The sequence below is a fragment of the Protomyctophum parallelum genome, assembly GCF_964188405.1.
Source record: "Protomyctophum parallelum genome assembly, chromosome: 22".
Classification (NCBI taxonomy): Eukaryota; Metazoa; Chordata; class Actinopteri; order Myctophiformes; family Myctophidae; genus Protomyctophum; species Protomyctophum parallelum.
Genome location: NC_139714.1, coordinates 18,587,412 through 18,601,837, shown reverse-complemented (window position 1 = coordinate 18,601,837; position 14,426 = coordinate 18,587,412). Strand labels below are relative to the sequence as shown.

Genomic DNA, 14,426 nt, shown 5'->3' with positions numbered 1-14,426 from the left:
GTGTGCTGAATGCTGATGCCAGCGAAACTTGTATTAGGGAGAATCAGTCTAGCATATAAATAACGTGCTCCATTGTTGCTCTGTACGACACGTGGAGACCAAGTTTTGTTTTGTTAAATACGTTGTCCAGTTGTTCCATTGACATATACAGTAACAATGGTAAACGGGACAGTGCAGTGGACAGACTGCTTGTATATTTACTTAGTGTCAGTGTGGAAAAAGTATAGGCCTACTCAAAGATTTTACAATTACTTTAGTAAAAATATCAATACTGCAATTTAGAAAATACTCTGAAGCCATGCTGTAAGTAGGCTATTGGCTTCAAAATGTACCAAAAGTAAAAGTAGGCTACTTAATTGTGCAGAATATCCCATTTAAAGTTTTCAAATGTATCACAGGTGTGATTTCTCTTGAGAGATTGACTGTTGGAACATAATATGTATTTATGTTGAAGGCCAGATTGAAGGCCTATTCATTGTACAGTTTTCAGTGAAGAGGCGACCACCGAAAACTACAACATGACGTCACGCCGCGGTGGTCACCGCTCACACAACACACCTCTGTTTTTAAGTGGTGCAACCACTTCCTAACGCAGCTTTGTGTGTCTGTGGGTGGCTGGCTGGCTGGCTGGCTGGCTGGGTCTGTCCGGTCTGTCCGGGTCTGTCCGGTTTTCATAACCAAGTGTCACTGTTGCGTAGCCTAACACACACTCATATCAACTGTATGATTTTGGGTGTGACAGTATTGATTGATTGAAATATCTATTAACAGTTTGTAGAATTACAGTACATTACAAGCACAAACTCAATACAAAGACTGTTAAAGGTGTATTCAGTGATTTCACTTAATTCAAATATCACTTATTTTTTTGTTTTGTTGTGATAATCCTCCCTACTATAGAGTGTGCTGACCATATAAGGAGTTCCTCCCTGTCCCCAGTTAACCCCTGGGGGTCAAAAAACCTTAGGTTTCGTTTTTGACTCTCTATCCTGATTGGACGAAAGGCTGGGTCCCACAGCCAAAAACGAAACCTAAGGTTTTTTGAGTGAAATCACTGAATATACCTTTAACTGTGAGTGGACGACCCAATTAAGCATTACACTAGTTTACAACAGGGTCCACATTGTTCAATTCATCAAAACATTTAGAGACATACAAATAGGGGGGGGATTCAGATTTTACAGAGGCCAGTTTCGAATTGCAGCCATCCGTAGGTGCCCTTTGAGAGCGGTTTTGAAGGAGTCAAGGGATTCACATGTCTTAATGACTGTTGGTAGGGCGTTCCACATTTTGGTGGCATAGGAGCGAAAATAATTTAGTCCCTTGTTTGTGCCGAATCTGGGTTGTACATGGTTTGTTGCACTCCCTCTGGTGTTGTGGGTGTGGACTTCGTTTACATTAAGGAAGTATTTAGACAGGTACATGGGTATCTTAGTGGTGTATCAAATCTTGTGGACCAGATCCATTGCAAGATGCTGTACTTTGTCGTCGACCCTAAGCCATCCCAGCCTGTCAAAGTGGGCAGGGGTGAGGTGGGTTCGGGGGGTGAGGCCAAGTAGGAGCCTGACCAGTTTGTTTTGGGAGGTCTGGAGCCTTGTTTTAAGGGCCTTTGAGGTGCTGTGGTACCAAGAGGTGGATGCATAGTCAAAGAAACCTTGTACGAGGGCTCCTGTTAAGGTCTTCAATGTGTTTTTGTTGACCAGTGAGGAGATCCTGTAAAGGAATCTTGTTCTTTGATTGACTTTTTTGATTACGTTGGTGGCCATTTTATCACCGGAAAGATTGGCCTCCAGGATGGAACCTAGGTAGGTAATTTCAGTACAGCACAGTGACAGTACAGTACAGTAGTAGGGACCCCCACACGGTAACTCTGTCATTTCTCGACCGCTTCGGACACGGGGCGGCTCGCCGGCACCAGGCCGGCACCCTGGGCACATTCCTGTGGGTCTGAAAGTTTTGGGGACCCCCCGGGGACGCCCACAAGGAGTTACACCACTTACTTCACACAGGTGTGATTTTACTAACCACGGTGGTCACCTCTTCACGGGCATCAATAGGCATTTAGACCCAAGACATAGAATATTTTGTTATCGTTGGATAAGATTTTGTCCACAATTCCATGCTACTGTATGTATGTGGTACCATAGGAGAGATAACAGGCAAACATTGATCGAAATAACAATTATTCTACATTCTCTAATTGTGTAGAGGGCATATTTTAAGATCAACCGTAAAACGTCCTTTGGGAACAGTCTATGTTTGGGAAGCACAAACGTAATCAGTACACCATTAACAGGTGTGTTGCGAATGGTGTGGGGTAATTGATCACACCACCTATTTTGTGTGGCCCATACATTTGTGCTTCCTAAAGGACGTTTTGATATGTTCACTCCTGCACTCATTCCGGGCCCCTCGTCGGAGAGAATGTCGTCCGTGGAATAGCGGAGATATTTGACTAAATACACGTTTTCTGCCAGAACTTTCAAATTACTACGAAACTAGTCCTCAAAATGACTCCAAGTCTTAGGAATTAATTATTGGGTGAGTGCACAGGCAGTTCTACAAGTTTAAAATATGCCGATGAGGTTAGTCTGCTAACTTTGCGCGGATAGGACCAGTCTATGACTGTGTGAAAAACATGAATACATAGGGCTATTAACTTGTAAACTGAGATTATCTAATTATATTCAAACATGTATTCACCAAAACCAACTTACAGTTAGCTGATTTAAAAGGTATTTGTGTTTGCTCGTGCTTCGGACAAGTGACTTTTGTGCCTGCAGGACAAGTGAATGGGTTAATGGTTAATATCAAGCCCTGGAGGCAGTACTTTATGTTCCAAAAACATGTATAGGTCTTCTCAGAGTCTCTTGCCGATGACAGAGCTTCTTCTCACCCTATCACCCTAAGGGAGATGCCATGCGACCTCCTGACGAGCGACATTTCGACAGCTTGTATAACCGCGATCTTGTTCTCTCGGCCGTGACCAAATAATTACTGATAGTGAAAAAGGGAACCCTGGAGCATAGGTCGTCACACTCACAGGGGCCATGGTGTTATGTTCAAACATCATAAAATATATTTCCAAGGAGATCCCTGTGTTCTCCAGCCTAGGATGGAACTACTGTAGATAATCTATTGCGCCTCCAGCAAGTACATTTACTTAAGTAATAAGTGCACTGTACTTTTGTACTTCATTTTGTGGTATTTGTACTTTACTTGAGTATTTCCAAATTAAATTTCAAATGCCTTTACTTCTACTCCACCATTTATTTGGCAACTTTAGTTACTAGTAGTTATTTTGTAGATTTTGATTACAAAATATACACGACTTCATGACCCTATTTTGTCTATTTGCTCACAATGTGCCGCGATGTGACGCATTGTGATTTGCTATTTATTTTCAAAAGATCATTATACATTTGAAAACTTGAAAAGGGACATTCTACACAATGAGCACTTTTACCTTTTAGCACCTTAAGTACATTTTGACGCCAATACTTTTGTGCTTTTACTCAAGTAGTACAACTTTCTTTTTGTCACAACTTTTACTAAATTGTGACAAGATTATGTCTACATTGCAGTATTGATAATTTGATCAGGTCAAAAAATTTACTACTTTCCCCTCCAGGCGATGCACACGCAGATTAGACACACCAACAGACCGACACAACAATGTTCAACGGTCGGACATGCGGTCGAACATGCACTGCTCCCGTGCTTGCGGTTAGGCTTAGGTTAGGCCGGTTTGAGGTTGAGGTTGTCGGTCTAAATGACAGTCGGACTAAAAGCATGTCTAAACTAAATCCCGTACCCTCCTCACCTCCTCCAGCTATAGGCTATGGACCAGCAGCAACGACACATGAGTGACGAGGAAGAAGAAGAAGAAGAGACTGTGGTTTTGCGAGAAGAGTCTAGCAAGAGGAGGAGGAGGAAAAAGGCCGTCAGCACTCCGTCATCCTCCATGATGGATCAGATAGCCGTAGAGTTCATCCTCCCCACCACCGGGAGGACTGGACACAGCCCTGACACGGTGCTGTTGGAGGTGGCTGGGAACTGGACCGTGGAACAGGTATGAATGAATGGACACAGAACTGGACTGTAGAATAGGTATGAATGAATGGACACAGAACTGGACCGTAGAACAGGTATGAATGAACGGACACAGAACTGGACCGTAGAACAGGTATGAATGAATGGACACAGAACTGGACTGTAGAACAGGTATGAATGAATGGACACAGAACTGGACCGTAGAACAGGTATGAATGAATGGACACAGAACTGGACCGTAGAACAGGTATGAACTAGAAAAAGTGCCCTTCCGGGCACAGGTCTCCACCAGGTTATCCACAGATCCGTGCAGTTAGAGGTAAAAACACTTTTCGGCCAGTTATAGCGCCACCTTGAGGCTGAGTTGAAATTGTTCATGTGGCATTTCGTCCTCGGCCTAGTGGGAATGTGGGTGCACAATTTCACGGAAATCACGCGATGTGTTCATGATTTGCAGCATTTTGTTTGAAACTGAGCACTCCTGTGAACTTTGGAAGCCAATCTTAACCAATCAGGATGGAGTCTGATAAATCTGAAAGACCCGTTTCGTTGAATGGCTCTAGAGAGACTGTGTACCAATTTGCGTGATGTTTGGACAAAATCTGTAGGTGTACTGTGCAAAAACTTGTTTTGCACAAAGCGGCCTCCTGGTGGCGCTATAACAGGCCGTTCTGGAAAGTTTGGGGCAGAGGTTCATGGTTGGCATCCAGGGAGTGTGTGTGCAAAATATGGCATCGAAAAACTTGTTTTGCACAAAGCGGCCTCCTGGTGGCGCTATAACAGGCCGTTCTGGAAAGTTTGGGGCAGAGGTTCATGGTTGGCATCCAGGGAGTGTGTGTGCAAAATATGGCATCGACCGGGTTAACGGTGGCCGAGATTAGCTGTTCACGGACACACGGACACACGGACGGACACGCGGACGGACGGAGTGCAAAACATACTCTCCCCACATGCCTTCGGCCTGGTGGAGACAATGAATGGACACAGAACTGGACCGTGGAACAGGTCAGGGGTCGGGGGGACCCACTGACTGACTGACTAAAATCAGTGGGTTTCAACCCTTTAAATATCGAGGCCCATTATTTATGGGGGACGGACGGACGGACTAAATTATTGATTGATTGATTGATTCCAACAATGTCAATTGTAATTGATTATAATTGCTGATACCTAGTTAATTAATTGAATCATCTACTACAGGGGTGCCCAAAAGGTAGATTGCGATCTACCAGTAGATCACAAAGGCTGTGCAGGTAGATCACATGACATGCCCCTAAAGAATATTACATTTAAATATAAAAACAACTTTTGGCATCTTGAATTAAGTTGACTTGATTGATTGACTGACATAAAAAAAAGTGCCTGTCAGCTCAAACCCATAATGCAATACTTTGTTTTCAAGCACAAATGTCGGTAGGCCTATATTACAAATGAAATGCACAAAAAAAACTCTACCTATTCCATTTCTCCCCCTTTCCCATTCCAAGTGCTTTTGTCTTAAATATAATGCCAGCGCCGCGCTATTCCAAAGCCATTTTCAGCAATGGTATTATAATGTTTTCAGTGAGTATACATCGTGTTGAGCTGTTCATTTTGAAAGTAGCTCTCATGTAAAAAAAAAAAGAGCGGGCACCCCTGATTCTACTACCATCTGGTGTCCTGTCCCGTGCAGGTGAAAGCCCAGGTGTGGCTGAGGGCCCTGGCCACCAACCTGTGCCCTGAGTTCTACCTGAAGTATTCCCCTGACCACTGCATCCTGCTGTACCAGAAGAAAGGCAGTCTCTGTGAGATCTACGACCTGCACCAGGTCTTCCAGACGCTGGACTGCATCCGTTACTGGAAAGGTATACAAACAAACCCTGTCGTTTGGTTTACGCAAAAAGTGGCAAAAAAACGTCTACAAAATAGCAGATCTTATACAAGCTATTTTCAGCATGAAACCAAGTGTAAAATGACTTGTGTCTTATACTCTTGTCCACTAGTCCCTTCCTAACATTTTAGTCTAGTTTTCATTTGTTGACGAAATATTTAGTCTTTATAGTCATCATAGCTTAGTTTACATTTAGTTTACATTTAGTTTTCGCCAGTGAAAAAAGGTAGTCAACGAACATTTTTCGCCTTAGTTTTAGTCGACGAAAACAACACTGATTTTCACACCAGTACGTTTGCACTGAAATACATTTTGAATTCCCGACGTTCACTTGTAACAGAGTACTCCCACGTTGCAGCATTGATACTTTTACTTAAAGTAAAACCTTTGACCTTTAACCTTTTTGCTTCCGTTTTTCACGAGCAGCCCTGAAGAAGGAGGCGGGGCGGGTCCAGCTGGTGCCCCGCCCCCAACCCCCGGACCAATCCCTGCACTACCAGCGCTTCCTCAACCACCTGATTGGCTACGACGTCACCGACGTCAGCAACGTGCACGACGACGAGCTGGAGTTCACGCGCCGCAAGCTGCTGACGCCGCGGCGCCTCGAGCTGTCCGACCGAGACCCCGACCTGTACGCCATGGACCCCTGGGTGACCGCACGGCCCCTGCCCCAACACCTCCTCAGCAAGGTACGTTACAGAGAGAGACCCCTGGGTCACTGCACGGCCCCCTGCCCCAACACCCCTGGGTCACCCCTGGGTCAGTTTCCCATCAGGACACGCCCCCCTCATCTAGACTGAGTGGCAAATCATTGAGCAGCATGGAGTGTTGGAGTTTGGAAGCGCTCGTTGGAAATCACTCCACCGTCCTGTTGTGTTGTGTTATTGAAAACAAGCTTCCAAACTCCCAAACTCTGACACTTAAAAATATAATCAAATGCAGGGCATTTCTTGACAGAAAGTAGCTCATAACGTTTCTATGGTGGATTTTTATGAAACAAACACTCTATCTCTCTCTCTCAGGTGAGTAACGAGAACATCCTGGTAGTGATCCACATCGGCACGATGAGCCAGACCATCAAAGTGTCCCTCAGCGACACACCTGCACAGGTACAGTAATTAACCCATTTATAAGACCTCTAAATGTCCTCTAAATCATGACAGTTTTCTGTAATGATATTTTCTGTAAAAAGAATATCTGTAATTTCTGTTTCTACGTCGGTGGTGCTTAAACTATTTCAAGGAAACTATTTTCAAGGACGTGTTTGGCCGCCCACACCATCTCAAAATGTGTTATTCCAGGGACCCTCCCCCCCCCCAGAGAAGCAAAGATATGAGTTAAAAACGTTTGCTGTGAAAGAATATTAACAGATTTGCGAGTCCCGGAAAATAATTCCCTGTTCATTTTCCTCATAGACTTTATTTATTTATTTAAGACGTTTATGCCTTTAAATAAATTCAAGACGTTCAAGCCAACTTGAGTTGTGACAAATCATGACAATAAAGTGAATAAACACAATATTTTGTGCTGATCAAATAATTAGAAAGAAGAGAAAAAAAGGCAGGATACAACACTTTTTGTTTCTTCTTACTAATTATTTGATCGGTCCAAAACATTGTGTTTATTGTCATGATTTGTCACAACTCGAGTTGGCTTTGTCCGCGGCGTAATACTTTTTGAAAAGTCTATGAGGAAAATGAACGGGGGAATTATTTTCCGGATGAAAGGGTGGCGGGACTGCGACGCTCTATACAAGACTCTACAACACAACGGTAACCCTTCTGTGCTCTCTCTCTCTGTGTCAATCCTCCACAGATGTTGGCCAAGCTCTTTGCCAAGATCGCCACAAAGAGGGATTTACTGGGCATTCCTGAGGATGTGGGCGAGGCAGACTTTGTGCTGCGTGTGTGCGGCAGGTACGGCAGATTGAAAACACTCTTATCAATCAATGATCTGTGCCTTAACCCATTCTGACCTGAGATCAGATTCTAAAAATGTCTTTTACATCCTGACAGTTTTCTGAAAAAGCTATGTTTCTATGTGAGTCGTTCTTCGATTTTTCAAAAATAGCAGACCTACAAGCTCGTAGCGCGCCACTCGGTGGCGTGCTATGAGCTTGTAGATCTGCTATTTTTCAATAGCTAAAGCACAATATAATGCTAACACCAAAAGGGGTTATCCGGTAATATAAGGCCACGCATTTGACTGACGTCGCTCTCTTAAAGTTTCTTAAATTTCCCCTTTTAACCAACTTCATAATGCATGGAAGAGGCAAGTCATCTGAAATATAAATATTGGCCAAATGTTCATACAATTTTGCCCAGAATAGGCATGCAAGTGTTCAGCAACATTTAGACCATTCAACCCCTATATATATTACTCTGTGGGTTTTTGCGCCAAATTTCCGCGTGTGCCGCGCTATGAGCTTGTAGGTCTGCTATTTTTCAACAGCTAAAGCATAACATAATGTTTAAAACACCAAAAGCCCTGAATGGGTTAAGCCGACTGTACTCCCGAGGCGTGGGTTCTAGCATTCAAAGGGTATTTGACGCGCTACGTCCAACCAGGGAAACTCCCCCCTGTCAGGTGTAAAGGAGCAACTTGGACACTCAAGCATGAAGGAAGCATGAGTTAAGTTCGTTGCTCTCCCCAGGTTGGTGGAGGGTGTGTAGAGCCCAGGATCACATTAGATAATTGACACAGGGGTGAAAAATGGGTTACAAAATCGTGGGATAAAAAATATATATATAAAAAAAGGGTATTTGAGACTCGTCTCCGTTCTTCTGTCCCTGCGCGGCGTTCCCCAGGGATGAGTACCTGTACTCGGACCACGCGGTGCAGTACTTCCACTGGGTCCGACAGTGTCTGAAGAGCGGCGAAGACATCCACCTGGTCCTGGAGAGCCCGCCCAGCACGGAGCTGGACCGGGTCCACACGGAGGACTGGTACCAGGTGGACGACTGCACCGGCCTCGGAGGTACTGTACGCTGTACCAGGGAATATGACACCTTTTTTCACCTGAAGAAGTGCCATGTTTTCATTTTCGTGATATATAATTATGACACCACATCAAAATCAAATATTCCCAATTGATTTTGATTGTCCATATAGGATACACGTAACCTGGCTGGCTGGCTGGCTGGGTCTGTCTGTCTGTCTTGTCCATCCCAGCACGGAAATAGCGTTATAGCGTTTGTTGACCACCAAGTGTCACTGTTGCACACACACACACACACACACACACACACACACACACACACACACACACACTGGCTGTGGCTGTAAAATGGAAATTAAGAGTTTACATAGTATACGTGGGTCGTGGGTGCATGCATAAACTTTCCTTAATGATTATATCTGGTTTCAGTACTCATTTATGATGTATTTTCTCTATTATTTAGGTGTGTATTGGTGGTGGGGAGGGGGGCGGGGCGGGGCGGGGGTCGTGATACATGGCCAAAGCATTTCCGGGGGTCCCCCCAGCCAAAAACGTTGAGAACCCTTGCCCTAGGGTAGGTACCCTCACAAAAAACATGCAGTAATCCTGGTCTCTAAACTACCTCCCCCTGCCCAGTCGGGGCGCCTGATGGAGGGGAAAGGAACTGGTTGGAATAACGTGTTCCTTCCATGCGCTACGTCCAACCAGGGAAACGCCCCCCCTGTCAGGTGTAAAGGAACGACTTGGGACACTCAGGCATGAAGGAAGCATGAGTTCAAGTCCGTTGCTCTCCCCAGGGTGGCGGAGGTTGTGTAGAGCCCTGCAGGGTCACATTAAAAAAATCTACAAGCTCACCACACTTATTTTCCACCACGCATGCAGGCACTCACGAACAGCTGACCATCGAGGGGAAGGACCACGAGCGAGTGTTCACCATCTCCATGTGGGACTGCCAGCGGAGGTTCAGGGTCAAGGTGCTGGGCATCGACATCCCCTCGCTGCCCAAGAACGCAGAGCTCACAGTCTACGTGGAGGCCAGCATCTTCCATGGACAGCAGCTGTTGGCCCAGGTGATCACAGCACACACACACACACAGTCACCACCAGCCATCTACAGATATAAATATATATTCAGATATAAATATATATTCTATCCATTCATGAGTCGTCCTGACTGAACTATATGAATTCTTTTTTCTTACCTCAATTAAGACCACGACCACACACACACTGCCTGACAGTGTGATGAACAGACCGTTAACCAGAGTTTTGCCTTAATCACGATTGGTATTTTAGTATTACTGATATATGTGGACTGGAAGAGGTAAACGTTTGTCTCCCTCCCTCCTCTCAGGAGAGGACGTCCTCCAAAGCGTTCACGGAGGACGTTTTGTGGAACTGCTGGCTGGAGTTCAACATCAAGATCAAAGACCTGCCCAAGGGCTCACGTCTCAACCTACAGGTACGTACAGTAGGCATGAATCTCTGTTCCACGTGTGATGTGACAGTGACTACCAGAAAGTCCCCCAGTCTCATAGTCAATGTCAAAATCAAGTCAAAGTCGTACGATTTGTCACACACGTTACCGCAGTGAAATGTCTTTTCCGCATTTGACCCATCTCTTGGAGCGGTGAGCCGCAGCCAAGGAGTTGTGAGCTGCAGCGTGCGCCGCGCTCGGGAATCATTTGATTAGTTGATTTGACCCCCCAAACCAACCCATTGATGCTGAGTGCCAAGCAGGGAGGCCGGGGATCGGACCCTGACCTCCCAGTCTCAGGGCGGACACTCTAACCACAAGGCCAGTAGGCCACAAAGCTGGTCATATGCATGATCTGGTAGAAATGGAACCAAAACGGACCCTGACGGGTCCATTTGGTTCCATTTCTACACTCTCAGAGGTAAATAAACTTTGATTTGAATTGGGGTCCCAGAGATAGACATGCCATTAATTAGGGGACCGTAGCCTAAATGGTTGAGAATGACTGCTAGAGCTGTAAAGGTTTTCTCTCATGGGTGTATCTTGGCATATATCTTCAAATGGGAGTCTGTGGGCTAATAAGTGTCGATTTGGGGGTCCTTGACATGAAATGGTTTGAGAACCTGCTACTGATCGGATGTCATCAGATGATTAATGTCCGTCATCAGCCCTTATCAGCATTTTTTTTCATCTCTGGCCTGGGAACCCCCCCCAATCTACACTATATAAACCTCAGTGTTAATTTAACTCAATGGATACAAATGCAACCAAACGAACCAGAAATGTGTCCTTTGGTTTAACTAAGCTAAAGTTTATTTAGGAAATAAGACTTCGTTTGGCCAATGGATGAGGAGATTCTTGATGCAAAGAACGGTCCCATGCAGTGACCTTCATTAAGTTCCCATTGCTCAGATGTTCACGCAATGTCTGAGGACTGAGCTAAGACCATAGACACTTCTCTCCGCTAGGTGTTAATGCACTCTTCTCTCCACTAGGTGTGCTGTGGGAAGGCACCCCAGACGCCCAACTCCAAGGCAGGCTCCGCCCTACAAGAGAACACAGGAAGTGGAGGAGGTAACCATGACGGTAAGCCTTAGAGTATATATTAATAGAGAGGAAACCCTGAGCCCAAATGGACATAGTGGCCGAATTTGGTAGCGCTGGGCCGTTGACTATCATTGTGCACGTTCATGTTATTGGGGCAATGACACATGAACGCTATGTTTCATACATGAACGCGCGCAAATAGCGCAATGATAGTCAACGGCCAGCGCATTCATGTGTTTGGCCCAATCCATCCCAGAATGCACTCTGTTCCTATACCCGGAAGGAGGAGTGAATTCGACCTCATGCTCTATTGAGCAACTTAATGCGAGTGGATGGGAGGAGAACTCGGGTGACGTCTCTATTTATTAATATATAGGTACTCTAAGCGGTAAGCCAAGGCGGAAATAACAAGACACATATTCCAATCAAGCCCCCAGAATGGCTGGCCAACGTTACAGCCCTCGGCCCTACTGGCCAAAGCTGGGAGTGCAGGCAAAGAGCGTCTCCAGGGGAAAGTCAAGTTAAAACTCTTAAAGAGTATCATGTGATCGGAGCTGATTTCCGATCAGGACAACCCTAGTTATAACGTGTATATCCCATTTTGGGGCGGGAACCCCTTTTGGTGTTTTAAACATTATGTTATAATTTCAAGCTCGTACACGTACAAGCTCGTAGCGCACCACTCGGTGGCGCGCTATACTCCCCAGGGAAGAGCAAGGGTCCTCTGCTGCTGTACTACGTCAGTTATAATGTATATATATATATATATATATATATATACTCCCCAGGGAAGAGCAAGGGTCCTCTGCTGCTGTACTACGTCAGTTATAACATATATATATATATATATATATATATATATATATACTCCCCAGGGAAGAGCAAGGGTCCTCGGCTGCTGTACTACGTCAGTTATAACGTATATATTATACGTATATATATATACAGATTACAATCACACACAGAGATTTTGAAAACATGACACCAATGACAAAAAACTTCCATATCTGCTGGGCGAAGTACAACAATGTGCAAACACAGCAGCAAGATTTGTGAGTTGCTGTGATAGGAGAAGGATATCAAATGGAACACCACCACCCTAAAGACTAATCATTGTGTATATTCCTGCAACTATACCTGCATCGAGTGATCTTGGTACATATTGCTGTATTGTTGTATTGTTCTTTCTGCTTTGGCAATGTAAACGTATGTTTTCTCATGCCAATAAAGCCCTTTAATATAAATATACTCCCCAGGGAAGAGCAACAAGGGTCCCCGGCTGCTGTACTACGTCAACCTGCTGCTGGTGGACCACCGCGCGCTGCTGCGTCAGGGAGACTTCCTGCTCCACATGTGGCGGATGCCCGACAAGGCGGAGGAGAACAGCAGCAGCATCAACGCCGACAAGCTGACCTCGGCCACCAACCCCGACAAGGCCGAGTCGCTGGCCGTGTCCATCCTGCTGGACAAATACTGCCACCCGGTGGTGATGCCGCGCAGTCGCGGCGGCTCCTCCTCCTCCTCCGGAGGCGGCTCCGCAGGTATAGAGGCGTTGAAAATCAGAGCCGTCTGAAATGAGTGGTGCTGTACTGTACTTGTGCTTTAACCCATTTTGGGGCGGGAACCCCTTTTGGTGTTAGCATCATGTCATGCTTTAGATATTGAAAAATAGCAGATCTACAAGCTCATAGCGCGCCACCGAGTGTCGCGCTACGAGCTTGTAGGTCTGCTATTTTTTGAAAAATCGAAGAACGACTGACATAGAAACATAGCTTTTTCAGAAAACTGTCGGGATGTACAAGACATTTTTAGAATCTGATCTCAGGTCAGAATGGAAAACTGTCAGGATGTAGAAGACATTTTTAGAATCTGATTGGAAAATGGGTTAAATACTGTACTGTACAAGCCCTCCTTGTATATAGTATAAAAAATTGTGTCAGTGATTTCTTAGTATATAGATATATATTTAAGTTATTTGCCACATCTGCCTTGTGTAATTTGTGATGACAGATTGTGATACAAAGTGTAATTCACGAATTAATTAATGGTCCACTTTAAATGTTGTAATCCTGACAGGCCTATCCACAGGGAGGGCCCCGGGGGGGGCGGAGGACCCCACCACCACCGCCGCCGGCGGGGGGGAGGGGGAGGGGGGCGGGGGGGAGAGGGGGCAGAGGGAGATGCCCAACCACCTGAGGAAGCAGTTCGAGGCCATCGTGGCGACCGACCCGCTCCACCCGCTGAGCCCCGAGGACAAGGAGCTGCTGTGGCACTTCAGGCACGAGTGCATGCGTCACCCCAGGTATGGGTTCACCCTGTCACCATCGCCAGTGGCGCGCACAGATTGACACTAGGGGGTGCTAGAGCACCAGCTTTTGGCCATTTTTTTTGGGCATGGAACAAACTCCCACTGTACCTTCGACAGGCAGCCTCTGTAGACATTTTTAAAGCACAGCTCAAGACCCACTTCTACACCCTTGCTTTTAATTGATGTTTTATTTTTTGTTATTCATGTCCTCACTGTATTGCATTACTGCTTGTTTTTTATTGTTTATGCCTTGCTTTTCTTTTCTTTTTTCTCCATTGCTCTGTAAAGCACTTTGAGCTGCATTTCATGTCATGAAAGGTGCTATACAAATAAAGTTTTATTATTATTATTAAAAGCTTTTGAAGAATTTTCTTTTTTTTTTTTTTTTTTTGTACAGTATGTGGACCAGGGTGACATTGATCAATTCTTGATAAAAAAGCTTCTAATATATTATTTAGGCCCCAAAATCTATAAATCTCACACTTTTATGGCAACCGGCCAGTTCCACACACTGCACAAGGTGCCCTGTTTTTCACTTGAGCACCTGCCCCTCTAAATGTCTGTGCACGCCACTGACCGTCACCCCCAGGAGGTACGGTTCACCCTTTCACCATCATCCCAGGTAACTAACCCATTTTGTGCGGGAACCCCTTTTGGTGTTTTAAACATTATGTTATAATTTAGCTATTGAAAAATAGCAGATCTACAAGCTCATGAACTTGTAGGTCTGCTA

General features: G+C 45.2%; 1 protein-coding gene across 1 annotated transcript in view; it reads left to right on the top strand.

The window, feature by feature from the left end:
* The window catches only part of pik3cg (phosphatidylinositol-4,5-bisphosphate 3-kinase, catalytic subunit gamma), a 34,064-nt gene that overhangs the window by 626 nt on the left and 19,012 nt on the right, over window positions 1-14,426 (top strand). The window contains exons 2-12 of the mRNA XM_083757965.1: window positions 3,833-4,072; window positions 5,726-5,897; window positions 6,350-6,612; window positions 6,946-7,032; window positions 7,739-7,839; window positions 8,731-8,900; window positions 9,744-9,931; window positions 10,216-10,323; window positions 11,334-11,424; window positions 12,642-12,926; window positions 13,462-13,687. Coding sequence (XP_083614091.1) covers window positions 3,842-4,072; window positions 5,726-5,897; window positions 6,350-6,612; window positions 6,946-7,032; window positions 7,739-7,839; window positions 8,731-8,900; window positions 9,744-9,931; window positions 10,216-10,323; window positions 11,334-11,424; window positions 12,642-12,926; window positions 13,462-13,687 — 1,922 coding nt within the window. The 5' untranslated portion in view covers window positions 3,833-3,841. The remainder of the gene's footprint in view (window positions 1-3,832; window positions 4,073-5,725; window positions 5,898-6,349; window positions 6,613-6,945; window positions 7,033-7,738; window positions 7,840-8,730; window positions 8,901-9,743; window positions 9,932-10,215; window positions 10,324-11,333; window positions 11,425-12,641; window positions 12,927-13,461; window positions 13,688-14,426) is intronic.